The sequence below is a fragment of the Nycticebus coucang genome, chromosome 10 (assembly GCF_027406575.1).
Source record: "Nycticebus coucang isolate mNycCou1 chromosome 10, mNycCou1.pri, whole genome shotgun sequence".
NCBI classification, from domain to species: Eukaryota; Metazoa; Chordata; class Mammalia; order Primates; family Lorisidae; genus Nycticebus; species Nycticebus coucang.
Window position 1 is genome coordinate 56,939,522 of NC_069789.1, and position 19,649 is coordinate 56,959,170.

General features: G+C 49.7%; 1 protein-coding gene across 1 annotated transcript; it reads left to right on the forward strand.

Moving 5' to 3' along the window:
- The first annotated feature begins 2,599 nt into the window (after window positions 1-2,599).
- Window positions 2,600-9,624, forward strand: KLHDC8A (kelch domain containing 8A). Its single transcript, XM_053606367.1, has 6 exons — window positions 2,600-2,918; window positions 3,265-3,852; window positions 6,351-6,515; window positions 6,744-6,959; window positions 7,866-7,967; window positions 8,897-9,624. Exons 2-6 carry the CDS (start codon window positions 3,477-3,479, stop codon window positions 9,088-9,090), a joined length of 1,053 nt encoding a protein of 350 aa, XP_053462342.1. The 5' UTR covers window positions 2,600-2,918; window positions 3,265-3,476; the 3' UTR covers window positions 9,091-9,624.
- Window positions 9,625-19,649: the final 10,025 nt, after the last annotated feature.

The window sequence follows — 19,649 nt, forward strand, 5'->3', positions numbered from 1 at the left end:
GAGAAAATGATAGCCGGGCGTTGTGGCGGGCGCCTGTAGTCCCAGCTACTCGGGAGGCTGAGGCAAGAGAATCGCTTAAGCCCAGGAGTTGGAGGTTGCTGTGAGCTGTGTGAGGCCACGGCACTCTACCGAGGGCCATAAAGTGAGACTCTGTCTCTACAAAAAAAAAAAAAAAAAAAAAAAAAAAGAATAAATAAATATATAAAAAAAAAAAAAAAGATTTCGAGAAAATGAATAAGCAAGGCTTGTTTGTTTCAGTGAGTAACACAAATATAAAGTATGTCATGCAGAACTCTGTGTATCTGCTTATTAAGTTGCCCCTGCTGGGGAGGGTGAGGGCACAAGAAGTCTTGCCTCACTGCTCTGGCAGATAGCTCAGTGGGCAAAAAAGGCTGAAAACAGACTCCTGCAAGCCGCTTTAAGGAAGATCTATGGCTTTCAGTCTTCCTGATCACGCATTCTGATTTTGTGAAGACAATTCAAGTGGAGGTAAAGGTTGGTTCCCTATTCCTCTGGGCACATAGAGACCCCTAGCAAGAAAGGGAAGTGTTTGCTATTTCCTGTGAAATGTCATTAATTCAGACCATGTTCTTTTGAAATTGATGAATTCTTATTGACTAGAGAAAACAGAACACACCCTTCCTCTGTGAAGGTTCTAGTGGTACTTAGTAAGTACAGATAATTTCAAACTAAAAAACAGTGGGATTTTTAAGCCAAGAACTCAAGATACCAACATGAGCCTACTGTGAATCGTGCCTTCTGTTTCTCAGAGGATGTCATTTCTAAGTGAAGGACAAAATGTTTGTGTTTGTTCTCAGTTTTCCCTTTTCTTGGTTTTGTTGATAGTTGTCATGGTATTAATAGAGATTGACGAGGCCCTTGCCATGTGTTAGAAGGTGTGCTGACCACTTTTCAAATATTATGTCGATTAATATTCACAAAAACTTACAAGAATACATTCATACCATGGAATGCTACTCAGAAATAAAAAGGGATGATCTACTGATACACGCAACAACTTGGATAAATCTCCAGGGAATTATGCTGGTGAGGAGAAAAGCCAAAGCCAAAAGATTATATACTGTATGATTCTATTTCTATAACATTCATAAAACGATGATATTATGGAAGTGGAGAACAGATTGGTGCTGCCAGGGCTGGGAAGGAAGTGGCAAGAGGGAAATGGATGTGGGCATAAAGGGCAACATGAGGGAACCCTTGTAGTGATAGAAATGTTTTGGGTGGCATCTGTGGCTCAAAGGAGTAAGGCGCCAGCCCTGTATGCCGGAGGTGGTGGGTTCAAACCCAGCCTCCGCCAAAAACTGCAAAAAAAAAAAAAGAAATGTTTTGTATTTGATCTATTTCTTTCTTTTTTTTTTTTTTTTTTTGTGGTTTTTGGCCAGGGCTGGGTTTGAACCCTTGTAGTGATAGAAATGTTTTGGGTGGCATCTGTGGCTCAAAGGAGTAAGGCGCTAGCCCGTATGCCGGAGGTGGTGGGTTCAAACCCAGCCTCCGCCAAAAACTGCAAAAAAAAAATGTTTTGTATTTGATCTATTTCTTTTTTTTTTTTTTTTTTTTTTTTTTGTGGTTTTTGGCCGGGGCTGGGTTTGAACCCGCCACCTCCGGCATATGGGACCGGAGCCCTACTCCTTGAGCCACAGGCACCGCCCTTGATCTATTTCAATACCCTGGTTTAATATATGTTGTACCATAGTTTTATAAGTTTTGTACCATTGAGGGAAACTGAGGAAAAGATATTTTTTCTTACAACTGCATATGAATTCACAATTCATTTTAAAAAGTCAAGTTAAAATATACATATAAGAAACTGGGTTTCAGAGTAGTTAAATAATTTTCAGAGCCAGGATGCCATCCCAGGTCTGTCAGCTTCCCAAGCCTAGCTATTTCAAGACTTGGTTATATTGGAGGGAACCAGGTAGAAGGACCGGATAGGTCCTGCAGTCCACCGGACCAGATGGTCCTCTGGTGTCATGGGCACCTTCCTTACCAGGGATTACAGTCCTGAAAGGCTATTAGAGAGTAGCTTGAAAGCATTATCTGTCAAACCCTGTGCAATGGTACCAAGGACCAAGATTTGGTCATCAGGTTTCCTAAAGTGTGTGAAGATGGGTGATCCTGGTGTGTGAGGCCACCTATGCGTTGATCTGTGTTGGGGTCTGCGGTTGTTTGTCCACTGATCTGCGTGTCCGTCAGTTTCTCCGTGCACATGCCTATTTCAGTTGGAGGCAGGGAGAAGAAGGGTGACGTGTACGTTTATGCACCTGTGTAGGTTGATGTATACGTTGTATTTGGATGTACCTGTGTCAGGTCTGCGTGGGTCACACCCACGTAATTTGTTTCCATGAGGTTTAACCACATGATAATACCTCCCCCAAAGCAAAGCTATCGAGCCAGCCTGTCACGAACTGGGTCTGCGTACTGTAGATAGACTGGGTAATTGGTCTCTCCGCCTGCTCATCCAAAACAAACACAAAAGCCCGCCCCCACACTGGGAGTCTGGTCCTGTCATCTGGGTATTTAGCTTGGTGCTGTGCTCTCCTTAACCCTGTAGGCAAGGTGAGCTGCTCCCGCCGCCGCCTGAGGCCCGGCTGCCCGGGCTTATGTAAAGAGGTCACTGTCCGCTCTGCTGCGGGGCGCACGCGGATTCCTGCACAGGTGTGGCGGTGCGGGTGCGGAGTGTAGGGAGTTAGACTCGCCAGCCTCCTCTCCCGCGGCGGCTCCGCTTCCCCTTCCGGCTGCTCACTTACTCTCCTCATCTGCATGTGTGACAGCGGTGTGCGGACTGGGGAAGGACAGAGCTCCTTCTCCCCTGCTCCCCGCGCCGCCAGGCGGGGGCTCCGAGTTCCCCGGTAATGCGTCGCCTGCGCCTCGCCGCCGCGCTCCTCCGGCCTCGCGGTGTAAGTGTTGCGGGGGCGTGGGCGTCCAGCTTGCGGGGAGGGACGCGGGAAGGGGGGCAGGCGTAGACACCGAAAGATGTTAACTCCTTCCTCTCCTCGAGAGGCAGCCGGGCGCCCGGAACCCCAAAAGCCCCTGTCCCCTAGCGCGCGGGCGTTTTCCGAACCGTGGGCGGGCGAGGACCGGGGACAAAGCGGTGCGGGGTGCGGTGCCGCCGCTGGGTGGCGCCCTCCAGCGCTCAGTCTTCCCTTTAAAGTTGGCGAGGGGCTGCGGAGACCTTGGGTGCGCCCGCCATCCGCGAGGCGCGTGGCCCTGGCTGCCCTTGGATTCGCCCGGTTCCTCTTGCAGGGCCAGGCGTGGACGCTGCCGGACCGCTGAGACTTGAGGGACGGTGAAGCGCTGGCCGGCGTCGGGCGGGAGCCTGCGCTCGGGAACGAGATGGAGGCGGCTCGAGGAGACGCGGGAGCCGGCACCGAGTAGCCGGCGGACCCCCGGGCTCGCCAGCCCCAGTCACCCGGGAGCTGTGCGAGCGTGCGGCGGGCGGGGTCCCCGGGGCTGCTATGGAGGTGCCTAACGTCAAGGACTTCCAGTGGAAGCGCCTGGCACCACTGCCCAGCCGCCGGGTCTACTGCTCCCTGCTGGAGACCGGGGGACAGGTCTATGCCATCGGGGGATGTGACGACAATGGTGTCCCCATGGACTGCTTCGAGGTCTACTCCCCCGAGGCTGACCAATGGACTGCCCTGCCCCCACTGCCCACAGCCCGAGCTGGGGTGGCCGTCACTGCCCTGGGGAAGCGGATCATGGTGGTCGGGGGTGTGGGCACCAATCAGCTGCCCCTGAAGGTCGTGGAGATGTACAACATCGATGAGGGCAAGTGGAAGAAAAGGAGCGTGCTGCGTGAGCCCGCCATGGGCATTTCTGTCACGGCCAAAGGCAAGTGGGACGAGGACTGAGGGTGGGCAGAAAGAATGGGGGCCAGAAGTGTGGGCTGTGAAGTTTAGTGCAATGTCTCTGCAGACCCCTGTGTTCAGCTAAACCACCACATTGCCCATTGCCTCACCTCAGCCCCTGAAACCTCTTTTGCTGGTGCCACCACCTCACATCTACTTGGGGTCCTGAGTATGTTCATTTTATCCTTGTACCATCACCAGGCCCTACTGTGAGGGCTTTGGGACCTGACTCTAGGATCCACCTTCAACCTCCTCCTCTGCCTCCCAGACTGGGAAGTGCTGAGGAGAAACCAGAATGTTTATGAGGGTTGTACTTCTGCAGTGTCTCTCCCAGGTTCTTTAAGATCTCAGGGCATATATGTGCTGACTATGTGGAATTGCATTTTTCATTTCACTTTCTCAAAGCTCCTCATCTCATTCTTTTTGGGCCTAGTACAGCCCAGAGCACAGAGGAGGCTCCAAAAGCTCTTTTGCTAAACCACAAAGGGTTAATGGGAAATGGTTGGATGGGAGTTAGGAGACCCCAAGTTCAGGCACACTTGGCTGGGCAGCACAGGTTTGCAGTGGAATGCAGCCTTCCCCTCTGTCTCCTCACCTTGCTTCCCTCTTCTGCTAAACCATTCTAGCTGCCTGTCAGGTCTACTATAGATCAGGAGCCAGTCAGTATTTCTTGAGCGCCTGCTCTGTTCCCGGCACAGTGCCAGGCCTCAGGGAGGATGTAAAGAAGCAGAAGATCTGTTAGCTCCCTTCAGGAGCCTGAGTCTAACCAATGAAAGTGGCCAGACAGAAACTCTAGTGCAGAATCCTCCCAGGCCAGGGTGGCCAGTAGGGCTTCCCTGACCTCCCAGTAAGAAGGGCGGAAGGCCTGGAGGTCCATGAAAGAGAGTACCTCTTCATCCCATGTCTCCATTAATGGTGCCAGAAGATTAAGAACTAACATTTATTGAGTCCTTACTGTGGGTGCTTTGTAGCTATCAATCTATTTGATCCTTACAAACTGGCCAATGAGGTAAGTGCTATTATTATTCTCAATTTAGAGAAAAGCAGTGTAAGGCCCAGAGAGGTTGAATCACTGGCCCAAGGTTACAGAGCTAGTAAGTCTTGATCAGGTCTATGCTCTTAACTGTGGCATTGAATGCATTTAATAATTAGTTGAATAAGGATTTACATGCCTATGTGCCAGATGCTGGGGCTACAGATTATCAAATTCTCAAGAGGCTATGGTCTGTGAGACAGATTATAGAAAAACAGACAAAGACTATTCAGTTAGCATGTGGCAAGTAGAATGATAGAGCTGTTATCACTCAGGAGGCACTGAGCAGGTATTCTCAGCCCAGTCTTGCAGTTTAGGGACACTGAGATGAATCTGAAAGAATGAGTAAGAATTGGGCACAGAAATACTAGTATGGAATATGTAGGAGGATTGATTTCCAGGAGGAGGTGTTTCAGCTTAGATAGAAACAAGAGGGTAGAGTTGGTGAATTCCTCATTATCAGGCCTCACCTCCCAACCTTAGGCTAAGACTGGGATTTTTTTTTTTTTTTTCAGTATTGGAAAGTAGAAGGAGATAGTATTCATCCCTACAATAACCTTAAAGAATAAAGGCCTCCTAGAGCCAGTAGCCATGAAGGCTGGCTGCTGGGAGACAGAATCCCAGGCAGGGACAGGTCACTAAGTAAAAGAGAGCCCTGCCCAGGCTCAGGAGATATGGGGAAGCTGGATCCCTTGCCCTTGGTGCAATGTACTAGGGAGATCTCTGGAAAGGCCACCTATAGCCAAGAGCAGTAGAAAATGGGAAGGGGTTCACTTTTCAGAGTGTCCTAGCCCACTTCCTGAGCAGAGTTTCTTAAAGGGGCCAGTTCTCTTTCCAAAGCCTCACTCTCATTCACCCCTAACCCTATTCCATTCAGGACAGGTGCTTCTTGGATCCCATAGACCTCTCAATTTGTGAATGAGAATAGCCTTCCCCCACGGAGGTGGCAGACATAGAACCAGCAGTTGTCCAATGTCCCACAGGCTGACAGCAGAGCTGACCTCATTTCCCAAGACCTCTGCTCTGAGTAGAGAATTCTGGTCTGGGAATGCCTGAGGTACGGTATTGGAGGGATGAGAAGAATACCCCTTCTTTGGCTTCCCCTCTGGCTTCCAGAGAATAGAACAAGGGAAGGGACAAGACTTGCAAAGGGTTATCCAGGCATGGGCTTCCCACTGTCTGCCTCTGTGTAGGACTTAAGTGTTTCGGTCTAGCCAATGGCTGGACACCAGGAAAGCTAAGGCATGCAGTCCTGCTATGGCTTTAAAAAGACCCAGACTTAGTCATGACAGGCACTTTGAACAGTGCCATCAACCACAATGACATAGTTATGGCTCACTCAGGCAGAACAGTGGTTGGGAACTTGGCCTGGCCATGATACAGGGGATGGGTGTTAGTAGGCTGCCTGTGAGCTAAGCCAGGGATGTGTGTGCGGCCTTTCTTCTTAGATTACCGAGTATACGCGGCAGGCGGGATGGGCCTGGACCTCCGTCCACACAACCACCTCCAACACTATGATATGCTCAAGGACATGTGGGTGTCACTAGCACCCATGCCCACCCCAAGATATGCTGCCACCTCCTTCCTCCGAGGCTCCAAGATCTATGTGCTGGGTAAGAATGGGTTACTTGTTCCATATCTATCCTCCTTCCCTCCCTTGGGTTGGTTCCCATAAGAGGCAGTGCCTATGTGCTAAGCATCTCCTTAGCACTGGGGGATCATCACACTGCCCCACCTAGAGGGAGTTTCCTGTATGATTGGGTACCAGTCAGAGGGGAAACCCAGTCCCTATCCTTAGAGACTCCTCTTCTGCCCAACCTCCACCGTTCTTCGGCCCCCAGGAGGACGACAGTCCAAGTATGCAGTCAATGCCTTCGAGGTCTTTGACATTGAGACTCGCTCCTGGACCAAGTTCCCCAACATCCCCTGTAAGCGGGCCTTCTCCAGCTTTGTGAACCTGGACAACCACCTGTACAGCCTGGGAGGCCTACGGCAGGGTCGGCTCTACCGGCAGCCCAAGTTCCTGAGGACGATGGACGTGTTCGACATGGAGCAAGGTGAGCTAGTTGCTAGCCCCTAGCCCTGCTCCCAGAATGCCCCCATGGAAGATCTGGCTGCCTGTCTTCCTTTTGGCTGGTCTCTCCCACCTTACTATATCCCAACCATCTTCCCAGGGCTGCTCACCAGCTGGGCAATATTCTCAGAAGTCTGAACACCCCTCTCCACTCTAGGCTACTCTTGGGATCAAATTCATTCATCTGTACAAGGCTCCTTTGTGTTTGGTTGGTTATTTGTAGCAAAGCCATTTCTACCTATTGTGTCTTCTTACAATAACCATCCAGGTCCAGATCAGGGAGGGATTTTTCCTGCTTTTTTTTTTTTTTTTTGTAGAGACAGAGTCTCACTTTATGGCCCTCGGTAGAGTGCCGTGGCCTCACACAGCTCACAGCAACCTCCAGCTCCTGGGCTTAAGTGATTCTCTTGCCTCAGCCTCCCGAGTAGCTGGGACTACAGGCGCCCGCCACAACGCCCAGCTATTTTTTGGTTGCAGTTTGGCCGGGGCCGGGTTTGAACCCGCCACCCTCGGTATATGGGGCCAGCGCCTTACCGACTGAGCCACAGGCGCCACCCTTTCCTGCTTTTTATTGATGGACAAACAGAAGGAACCTGAATCCTACTCTTGCTGCCTCTGTTAGCCTCCTCTCCAGCTTAGAGCCTGTGTGAACATAGACATAACAAGGGTCTGTTGTAGGGGATTATGATTCCTGAGATTACAAGCATGGGAGAGAGTGGTGGCCACAGAGAATTTCAACCAGCAGGAGGAGCTCTTTACTCCCTGAGGAGAAAGGATTAATGGAGGGGAGACCCTGCCCAGGATGAGAGCTGTTTATGACTCAGGCAGTATTTAGTGGGGATGCCAGCGTCTAATTCTCTATATCCTACCATTTATCCATGATCCTTAGGGGGATGGCTGAAGATGGAACGCTCATTCTTCCTCAAGAAACGGCGAGCAGACTTTGTCGCCGGTTGTCTGGGTGGACGAGTGATAGTGGCCGGGGGACTTGGTAAGGATGGAGCTTCCAGGCTGGAATGTATTGTGGTTATGGTACTCAGCGGTCCCTTGGCACTTTGCACATGCAGGAGAGGGTACTGACTCCTTGCCTATCACCGTCCTACCACTTAATTCCAAAGCATTCAAAATGTTCCCTCCCAGCGTGAACATTACCTATCTATATATGGGCCTCAGATGTGGCCATTCTGGCCTCCTACACAGGAAAAACTGAGTCCAAGAGAGAAAAAGAGGCATTCCAAGAACCACGTAGCACAGGCTTACTAAGCACAGATTCCTGAGGCCCTATTTGGGAAGGACTTGAGACAAATCATGGAGGGGATTAGGCTTAGTCCTCCTTCTCTGACCCACCTCTTTGGGCCCAGCTCTATTATGGAATAGGAAAGCAATCTGACTAAATAAATTCTTCTAATGAATCTAGGATTTGATATATTACTCCTTCCAGAGAGTATTGGTATTTTGAAGGAAGGACTCTAAGGGTGAAAAGTCCAACAGCATCTAGAAGAAAGGTCCAGCCATCAGGCCTTCCAGGTGCCCCACATTTACTTGGTGTAGACACTCCCACTTTACTCATGCAAGAAAGGACCATGTGAATTAGACCATGTAGGTAGCTTTTTTAGTAAAAGGCAGGAGGAAGACTGATTGTATTGCTCTAGAACCTCTGGTAAAAGCTAGGAGGGAGGAAAGAAAGCTTCCTCTTAAGGAGCTGAAAAGACAGGAAAAAGGTAAAAGGAGTAAAGCGATTGTTTGACAAAAGCCTCTGGCCCAGCTCAGAGAAGAGGCAGTGACCATGTAGCCAAGGACATTGTGGCTGCTTAGCTGCTTCTTGTGAGTTTCCAAGGGAGGGAAGAATGTAGGGTAACTGTGGAACCTGGGTTGGTGGTTGGATTCCCTTGTAAGGTCTGATTCCCTTGGCACTTTCAGGAAACCAACCCACTGTCCTGGAGACAGCAGAAGCATTCCACCCAGGGAAGAACAAATGGGAGATCCTCCCTGCCATGCCCACACCTCGCTGTGCCTGCTCCAGCATTGTCATCAAGAACTGTCTCCTGGCCGTGGGGGGTGTCAACCAGGGTCTGAGCGATGCAGTGGAAGCATTGTGTGTCTCTGATTCCTAGCTGTCCCTGGCCTAGCACCTTTGCCCTGGACCACACCACTCTACTTCTGACATGAGGAATGATATTGTCAAAACAGTTCGGGCTACTTCCCAGGATGCCAGCTCCTTAGAGCCAGTTAGGCCATGGGGCTCTAAATCACCTCTTTCTATCTCCAAAGCCCATCCCAGAAAACTATAAGTGCACATGACTCCACCAACCCCAGGTTAGGAGCTGACCTTTGGGGAGAGTCCCCCCACTTAGCGCACAGGCACAGAAGGGCACAGGAATCTCTCCTGCCTCTCTCTCTTGTGAGTTCCACCCATGTCCAGGGAGCAGACAGGGCAGTTTTGACTCAGAGATAAGCCACGATTGCTGTCCTTTCCCCAGCTCTGAACTTATTTGAGGGTCTCTTGGGATGAACAATGGGGAAGCATCGGGGTAGATACCAAACCCCTTTTCTCTTCCTTTGTCTACATCTCTTCCCCATTTTGTAGTCAACTGTGGGCCTGCCCTGGACCTCATGTACTCAGCGAAATTTGGGCTTGAAGATAGAGGCAGCTGGGTGGCGCCTGTGGCTCAAGGAGTAGGGCACCAGTCCCATATGCCGGAGGTGGCGGGTTCAAACCCAGCCCCGGCCAAAAACCACAAAAACAAACAAACAAACAAAAAAAAAAAAAAAAGAAGATAGAGGCAGCTGCATTGGAAGGGAAGTTGGGCTTACAGGGACAGTCCAGGCCAACAGCCTTGACAGGAAGGAACCCCTTCATCTTGGGGTCATTGCTGGATGTGCAGTGATGGGGAAGGCTATTCCTCAGCCCTAGGTCTGCTCTCCACACCTCTCTTCATTCCATTTCACCTTCTGTCATGCCCTGCCCAATGGAGACCTGGCCTTTTGTCACTGAAGGCCCCCCAGAGTGTTTCTGTGTGAAACCTTCTTATTTACACTGTGGCATCAAAATCCACAAAAGATGGATTGATTGCACTCTGGTTAATAACAGCAGCACAATGATTAAAGTCTATATTCCTATCTTCTCTGGCATCCTGGTCTGGGGGTGGGATGGGAGGGTATCCTGACCGGTAGAGGATGAAACAATCCCTCTGGCATTCTCAGGCTAAATAGGCCCCTAGTGGCTACCCATTCTTGTCTGTTTCCTCTGAAGAGTTCCACCTTCCCACAACCACCACCAGCTGCGCCACTCCCAAGAAAACAGCATATGTTCCTTCTCTTGCATTGGGACTCACGTACATATTAGTCTCCCATTCAGAATTCTTCTTTGGGTTACTCCTCATGTCTAGCCTCAGTGCTTTCAGCTAAAACTCATTTTTGTCTTATCCAAAGTAGAAAGGGAACTGCTCACCAACTTCTTTTTTTTTTTTTTTTTGTAGAGACAGAATCTCACTTTATGGCCCTCGTTAGAGTACCGTGGCCTCACACAGCTCACAGCAACCTCCAACTCCTGGGCTTAAGCGATTCTCTTGCCTCAGCCTCCCGAGTCGCTGGGACTACAGGCACCCGCCACAATGCCCGGCTATTTTTTGGTTGCAGTTTGGCCGGGGCTGGGTTTGAACCGGCCACCCTTGGTATATGGGGCCGGGTTTGAACACGCCACCCTTGGTATATGGGGCCGGCGCCCTACTGACTGAGCCATAGGCGCCGCCCATGCTCACCAACTTCTAAAAAACTTGAAGAACGTACCTTCTTTTAGTACCTCTTTCTGATCCCCAGTTATTTTTAAAAGCTGTGCCACGACCAGAGATGCACAGGTGAACAAAATACCTTCCCCAAGAGGTTGTGGAGGAGTCAGGAAACATCCCTTATATGATAAAATAATGATTTCTCACAGAGGCAGCAACAGAGGAGGGCATCTATCTGGAACTGAGGGGTCAGGGACCACTCCTGCGAGGCTTAAGGGGGTGACACCTTCAGCTGGATCTTCAAGGACAAATGACCTTTAACGGATGGGGATTTTTCATCTCCTTTTCTCTAAGTACCTGTATTTTTTCCTAACTTGGGTCCCAGAAGGGCACTGCCACCTGCTGGCCTGGCATTTCCTTCCCGCGCAAGCTGGGAGGCTTTTTGTAGCCACTGGTGCCCCCTAGTGAGCAGACTGCAGAGAGGCCTTCACTATTGCTTCAGGGTCCCCTATTTCAGTTTAACCCTTGAAGTAACCATTAGGAAAAGGAGCTCAAGGAGCTGCAGAGACTGTGAAGGATGATGGAACCACACGTTAGGGGAAGCTTTTTCAGAGGCCATCCCCAGTACCACTGCCTAATTCTACCCAAGAAAGGTGCTTACAAATAGGTAAGTCAGGGCAGTGCCTGTGGCTCAAAGGGGTAGGGTGCCGGGCCCATATGCCAGAGGTGGCGGGTTCAAACCCAGGCCGGCCAAAAACTGCAAAAAAAAAAAAAAAAAAAAACACTAAAAAACAAATAGGTAAGCCAAACCTTATGAGAGAGAGGCCCTTCCAAGTGCACAAAAAGGCCCCATATAGGGTGGTGCCTGTGGCTCAAGGAGTAGGGCGCCAGTCCCATATGCCGGAGCTGGCGGGTTCAAACCCAGCCCCGGCCAAAAAAAAAGGCCCCATATACATGAATGAGACTGAAGTATTTTATTTTATTTTTAGAAATGGGGTCTTGGGCAGCGCCTGTGACTTCAAAGGAGTAGGGCGCTGGCCCCATATACCGGAGGTGGTGGGTTCAAACCCAGCCCAGGCTAAAAACTGCAAAAAGAAAAAAAAAATAGAAATGGGGTCTTGCTATGTTATCCAGCTGGTCTCGAGCTCCTGGCCTCATGCAATCCTCCCACCTCAGCCTCCCAAACTGCTTGAATTACAGGTGTGAATGGGATTGAAGCTTCTTTTTTTTGAGACAGAGTCTCACTCTGTCACCCTGGGTAGAGTGCTGTGGTGTCATCATAGCTCACGGCAACCTCAAGCTCTTGGGCTCAAGCGATCCTCTTGCCTCAGCCTCCCAAGTAGCTGGGACTATAGGTACCTGCCGCCATGCCTGGCTAATTTTTCTATTTTTAGTAGAGATGGGGGTCTCACTCTTGGTCAGGCTGGTCTTGAACTTGTGAACTCAGGCAATCTACCCGCCTTGGCCTCCCAGAGTGCTAGGATTACAGTTGTGAACCACCGCATCCAGCCTTGACTGAGGCATTTTTTGTTTTTGTTTTTTTGTTTTTGGCCGGGGCTAGGTTTGAACCCGCCACCTCAGCATATGGGACCGGCGCCCTACTCCTTGAGCCACAGGCGCCGCCGACTGAGGCATTTTTAAGTGGTGGAAACCTTACGGGTACAGCTCCAAAGGGTTGAATTAGCTACTGGAACCTGTGAACTCAGCACTGGGGCTAGCAGCTGTTGAGGATTCACTTCTTATAAGTCCATTTTAGGAAAATTTTGAGGGTGCCTCACTGAGGAATGAGGGGGACACGGAATGTCAGTGCTAAGCTACATTGTCCTGTAACTCATAGGGTCACAGAGGCAGTATGGGATCTGGGGTCAAAAGGCCTGACACCAGGCCTCGTTCCTCCACCTTCCTAAGCTTTCCCATCTCCTTCTCACTGAGGGAAGGTCACTCACTTTTCCTGTCTTCATTTCCCAATCTATAAAACAAAAGCAATGATAGCGCCATCTTACACGGTGGTAAAGCCCCTCCTTCAATCCTCAGATCAACTCTCTGAGGTAGGCAGTATCCTCCCATTTTGTAGATGAGAAAACCAGGGCTCAAAGAGGTTATATGACTTATTGAGGGTTATAAGCTAGTAAGTGACTGAACCAGGTTTGATTTCAAAGCTTATGACCCCAGCACTGCATTGCTTCAAATAAAACAGCACTAGGAAAGGCTAGAAAAGCAACTGCCCTGTACCATGTAGGGTACAGTTAGAAATGTCAAACCCGGAAGGGTGGAGGTTGTTTCTCAAGGAATGAGTATGAAAATTAGCAAGGAGGGCGGCGCCTGTGGCTCAAAGGGGTAGGGCGCCGGCCCCATATGCCAGAGGTGGCGGGTTCGGACCCCGAACCCGGCCAAAAACTGCGAAAAAAAAAAAAAAGAAAGAAAATTAGCAGGAAAAGGTCAAAAGGGCTCCCTAATGTGAAATGAGCGGAGAATAGTCCTAAATGTGTATTTCCAAGAAAGTTCTCTTCTAACTTTTTCATGCCTATTCAAAACCATTGTCTCACTATTGTTCATGCCACTGGCTATTTTAGGCCTGGCACACCTATTCTGCGCCTGATGTGGTGCTAGACTTGAGATTCCTGCCCTAAAGCAGTTGCAGTCTTAGGAGGAAGACAGGGGATCAAGTCTGCAGTACTATTTGAGCAATGTCAGTTTTTGTCAATGCGAGCCAGGGGGAGAACTGCAGAGAGCTGAGATGAATTGAGGGGACCAAACCAGGTTTTTGGAAAATAAATCTCAAACAGCACTTTGAAAGAAGAGAGAGACCAGCCAGGCTGGGAAGGATGAACCCAGGATTTGAAGCAGGAGAGACAGATTCAAATCATGATTGTCATGTATTAATAATCTTGGTTACATTGTCTAAACTCTCTTGAGTCTCAGTTTGCAAAAATGGGCAAAACAAGATCTCACTTGTCAGGAGGCTAAGAGCTACCTGCTTTCTGTAAAATGATTTGTGTGTGTTTGGTGAGTAGCTACTATTTTTTGCTTTCTTTTCTTTTCTTTTTTTCCTGAAGACAGAGTCTCACTCTGTCCCCCTGGGAAGAGTGCCATGGCATCATAACTCACAGCAGCCTCAAACTCTTGGGCTTTCCTCTTGCCTCAGCTTCCTGAAAAGTTGGGACTATAGGCATACACCACTACCCCCAGCTAGTTTTCTGTTTTTAGTAGAGACAGAGTCTTGTTCTAGCTTAGGCTGGTCTCGAACACCTGAGCTCACATAATCCTCTGCCTCTGCCTCCCAGAGTACCAGGATTACAGACATGAGCCACTGCACCCAGTCTTGCATTATTATTTTCATTTGTTGCTATAGGAGAGGTCAAGGTGCTCCTAAGCCCACTGAGGGGAAGGGTTTGGCTTATTAGGGGGACAGTGTGTAGTAGAGAATGTAGGAGGAGGATGTGGGGAGACAAGGCTGCAGATGCAAGCAGCAGATCAGGAAAGGCCCTCCTACATGCCTTGCTAAGGTGTCTGGACTTTATGCATATGAAAAATTGGGAACAAATGAAGGGTTTTAAGTATTAGAACAGCGTGATCAGATGTTTTTCTTTCTTTTTTTTTTTTTTTTGTTATTGTTGTCATTGTTGTTTAGCAGGCCCTGGCCAGGTTCAAACCCACAAAGCTCCTGTGCATGTGGCTAGAGCCCTAACCACTGAATTACGGGTGCCGAGCTGATTTTTTTCTTTTTCTTTTTTTTGAGACAGAATCTCAAAGCAACCTCATAGTGTCATAGCTGACAGCAACCTTAAACTCTTGGGCTCAAGCGATCCTCTTGTCTCAGCCTCCCAAATAGCTGGGGACTACAGACACTTGCCACAATACCCAGCTAGCTTTTCATTTTTAGTAGAGACAGGGTCTCGCTCTTGTTCAGGCCAGTCCGGAACTCCTGAACTCAAGCAATCCTCCCACCTCGCCTTCCTAGAGTGCTGGGATTACTGGTGTGAGCCACAGTGCCCAGCCCCTTGATCAAATTTGTAGCCCTATAGCATGGGATATTCTGAGTTCCTCTTCTGAGGAAAATAAAGTAAGTGAAATCAGTAAGCCATCTAAGATCAGAAGGAATCATGAGTGGGAGTAGAGTTCTGGTACAACACGCAGACCATGCTTTCGAGCCTTCTCATGAGGAAAGTCTATCTGCCCCGCAATTGGAAAGTGCCAAGAGTCTTTGGGACTGCAGGAGAGTGGACCAGTTCAAACCCTCCATCATTTCATTTCCTTCAGGACTTCTTTCTAACCATCTCTTATATTTCTATTATACTTTGTGGCCCACAGAATTCCTGCACAGGCAGTGGGGTTTTCAACCTCCATTTTAATGAAGAAGGAACACAGGACCGGGAACCCTGTGACTAGCCAAAGTAGCACAGCAAGTAAATGATAGGAATGAAAATCTAACCCAGCTCAGTGTGCATCCCCACTCCCACTGCTGTCTCGGAGCTCCACCGTAAGGGAACAGCAAGGGAGCTCGGCATATCCATCCAGCCCTCTCTAAACTTACAGAACAGGGTGGCACCTGTGGCTCAGTGAGTAGGGCGCCGGCCCCATATACCGAGGATGGCGGGTTCAAACCCAGCCCCGGCCAAACTGCAACAAAAAGTAGCTGGGCGTTGTGGCGGGCGCCTATAGTCCCAGCTGCTCGGGAGGCTGAGGCAAGAGAATCGCTTAAGCCCAGAGCTGGAGGTTGCTGTGAGCTGTGTGACGCCACAGCACTCTACCAAGGGCAGTAAAGTGAGACTCTGTCTCTACAAAAAAATAAATAAATAAAAAGCAAACTTACGGAACAGGCCCAAAGCCTTGAGCCAAAGGCCTCCAGCTTGAGAGAATTTGAGTTCTACAACTAGAGTGAGAGCAACCATTTACATAAGTAGGGGCTTCATGTCAGGATGAAACAGCTGCAGAAATCTAGCACAAGGCAGAATGCGAGCAGGGGCTGAAGAGGTGGGCACACGGACAGGAACCAGGCAAGTTGGGCAGATAAAAACTTTACCATGTGTAGTAGTCTCCTTGGGCTGCCCTAACAAAAATGCCATAAACTAGGTGACCTAAAACAACAAAAATGTATTGCCTCTCTATCCTGGAGCTAGCAGTGTGAAATGGAGGTGTCAGAAAGGCCACTGTCTCTCTGAAGGCTCTTAGGGTGAGGATGGGAAGAGGAGGAATCCTTTTGCCTCTTCCTAGCTCCTGGTGTTCACTGGCAATCCCTGTTTCTAACTCCTGGTGTTCTTAGCAGTGTAACTCCTATTTCTGCCTCCATCTTCACATGACTTTATAAGGACACCAGTCACCCAGCCTGTGCCAGAGTGAGACCTCGACTCTAAAAAAAATAGCCAGGTGTTGTGGCGGGCGCCTGTAGTCCCAGCTTCTTGGGAGGCTGAGGCAAGAGAATTGCTTAAACCCAAGAGTTTGAGGTTGCTGTGAGCTGTGACACCACAGCACTCTATGGAAGACGACAAAGTGAGACTCTGTCTCAAAAAAAAAAAAAGACCCTAGTCACTGGTTTTAGGTCCACCCTAATCCAGAATGGATTTTTATCCATCTTATCTTGACCATGTATGCAAAGACTCTATTTCCAAATAAAATCACAGTCACAAGTTTCAAGGGTTAGGACTTCAGGGTATCTTTTGCAGGGGGACACAGTTCAACTCACAATACCCGTAATGGATGGACAAATAAGACAGGAAGAGCAAGAGCCTCCTAAGAATTGAGCTGCTCTGGGAAGGCTCCCTGCAGGAGCCCACTATTGTGACCATGCCTCCCTTCCAGGGAAGAGAGACTTAGGGTGCCAAGTGCAGGCAGCAGGGGGGCCTTTGGTGAAAAGAGGTTGAAGGTGACCTCTGTGCAAACCTTGAGTGGAGCATTGATGCTGTGGGAAGAGGGGTTTAGGGCAGACCTCAGCCCTCTCTACCCACAGGGCAACTAGTGACCGAGGAGGGAAGGATGATCCCTGGGGGAAAGTGGCAGGAGCTAGATGGCTGCAAGGGCAAAATGACTTTGGTGTCCTCTGTTAACTTGACATAGAGTTTGCATTCTCCCCCCTGGCATGAGGATGGTTTAAACTACAGGCTGTTTCCCAAATATCCCAGTTGATTTCCGCTTCCCTGCTGGCTCGCAGGACCCCCAGAGCCCTGTTTCCGACTCTATGAAGCAGAACAACAAATAGCAACCACCTGCAACCCAGAGGGCAAAGCCTTCGTCCTTCCGACAATGAGCTCTCTGCAGTTTCTATGCGGCTGCTATTTCAAACCAGATGAGCTTCCTGCAACTCCCGCCACCACACCCGGGGCCTGCTTGTCCCCAGTACCCTTATACCTCACACTCACACACACCCTTCACTTTTGCACATTCATGTATACACCCCACACCGTCCTACACACCCATTCATGCACATATTTTTGCTCTTACATTCACACACACTCACATTCTCAGATGCACACTCAGAGCAGGTGCCCAGATCCAGAATCCTTTTAAACTGAGCAGTGAGCTGCTGCAACATTATTCAGACCTCACCAGGGCAGGATCACCTGTTGCTTTGAGCTGTTCACACTGCAGTTCCCTCCCTCCAGAATCCCTTAACCCAGTTTGCCATAAAGGCTAGAGGGACATTTTGCACCATCATAAAGACTGAAATCTATGTTTTACAAGTGAGGAAACTGAGACCCAAAGGAGTCCCATGACTTCCACAAGAGCCCCTGAGCTCTTCCTCACTTACTTCGCAGCTCAGTGTGCCTGGCATAAAGCTGGCACTGGATAAACACGTGTAGACTAAATGAAGGGGAAGTTCCCTGAGGGGAAGAACTGGAAAGAACCTCGTGCCCCAGTCCCCATTCCTAATTTAGGCAGACTGGACTCTCCTGGCTCCAGAGACATGTTCATTTTTTCATTAAAAAAACTTCCCAGCCACTGCCCTCTTCTAGAGAGGAAGTAGTTGGCAGAAGTCTAGGAGGGTCTGCAGGGTGATGAGCTGGAGGCCAGAGCTGCTTTCTTAAGTGATGTGTCAGAGTTGACATGTTTTCTGGGCCACTGGGAGGAAATCTATCCTCCTCCCCTCAGCATGCCCACACTGTGGAGAGTGGGGTGGGAGGGAATGCCAGGCTGGTGGTTGCTGGTCTTCTGGCTGGTAGGGCTCTAACTGGGCTGCCAGGGGTCCTACTCTGGTCAGCCTTACAAGGGAAGATATTGCAAATAGTAGCAGGGATAGGGACCTCTACACCCCATTCATGTCTCTAGAAGGTGGCCCAGCCCTCCTTCCCTGAAAGACAAAACAAGGACTTTGGAGTACCCTGCCTGTCATTCAATAGATAAATGTGCCTTGGCCCCAATCACAGCCTAGCAATTCATAGACTGAAAAACAATCATTTATAAGGGAACAGTAATGTGCAGATTCCTATCCCAGCCTCCCCCACTGCAGAGCTGGTGTGCCCATCTACAGAAGGGACTAGACTGGAGCTGCCCTTCAAACTTGGCCTTGCTCCACCTCAGACCTTGGCCTCCAGGGCCTCAGGGCAGCCACTCAACCCAGGGTCACAAGTGACCTTATCTTCACTCTTCTCTACCTTATACCCACATCCTTAGTAGCTTCCTAACGAGTTCCTGGCCCTAAGCTCTCCTCCAGACCACCCTCCACAGGGCTGCTAGATTCCCTGTACCCTTCCAGAAATCTTTCTCGTCTATAGATTTAACCACATCCTTACAGAGGTTAAACATCCTCCCTCAAGTCCCTTCACAAAGTCCCACCCTTCCAGCCGCCTTCCTTACCTCTGCCCAGTGTTCCCTGAGTTGAATAAGTCAGAGCCCAAAGGCAGGACCAATTTTGAGAGGAATCTCAAAGTCCCCTTTCCCTCTGATCTCAACAGCCTGAGTCTAAGAAATCAGACCCAGGAAATAAGCAGTGTTCCAAATCCCTGCTTAGGAATTAGGTTCCCTCTCCCCTTTGTTGTGGGCTCTAACAGGAGTGATAGGTCAGATTAGGCTTTTTATGAGCTGCAGGTGACAGCCAGCTGATTAATCGAGCCTTGTAATAACAGCCCCCTAATACCAGATTGTGCTAGTGTCATTCGGGGCCGAGAGAAATGCTGGCTCCTATCTTCCCTGACCAAGGGCCAGGAGCTGTGACCCGGGGAAAGAATGTGCTTTGCTTGGGGTTTACATTCCAGGATCAGCTTGGGAGGCCAAGGGCTCAGGGTGGCCAGCAAGAGCCAGGCACAGGGCAGGAAGATGGCACTGGACAGACCTTCCTCCCACCTCCCTTCTGGGCACACCTCCCATGCCCTGCCCTGTCTGGTCATTCCTGTGCCTCCCTAAGTAGAGGCGAAGCCAGGAAGAAGAAGACACCCACTTCATGGAGCAGCATTTAAATGGTGCAAAGTGACCTTGAAGGGCCCTGAGACACAGTACCCACTGCCACAAACCCCCACCTGCTGTGGAATCTACAAAACACCTCCAAGTTCAGGGTGTCCTTTGACCGATTAGGAACTGAGACCTAGGAGAACTGAGTCACATGCCCTAGGACACGTGGCCAGCAAGCTGCAGTGCAGGGTGTAACACCCCACCCTCTGACTTCTACTCTGAAGTTCACTGAACCTCTTGCCTCATCTATATCAAAGCCTCTGTACCTCAAGGTCTAACCCAAGGCCCTGATATTACAGGGTCAGTGAAAAATCAGTACAAGAATGGATGTGAAAATGGTCACAACTTTAAAGATGGAAGGTTATGTCATCTCAGTCCATCGAGGATCTCAGGTGACCATGACAATGACACAACAGGATTAGTGAGTGGGGAGTACTTGGAGACTCTGGGGGTGGAGAAATCCCCTGAAAACTTTTACCCTAGTTGTAAGCATAGCTTCCCTCTCCTGCCCCCCAACTATTTCCCAACCCCACAGCGATGGCAGTTACACAACCTCAGAGATC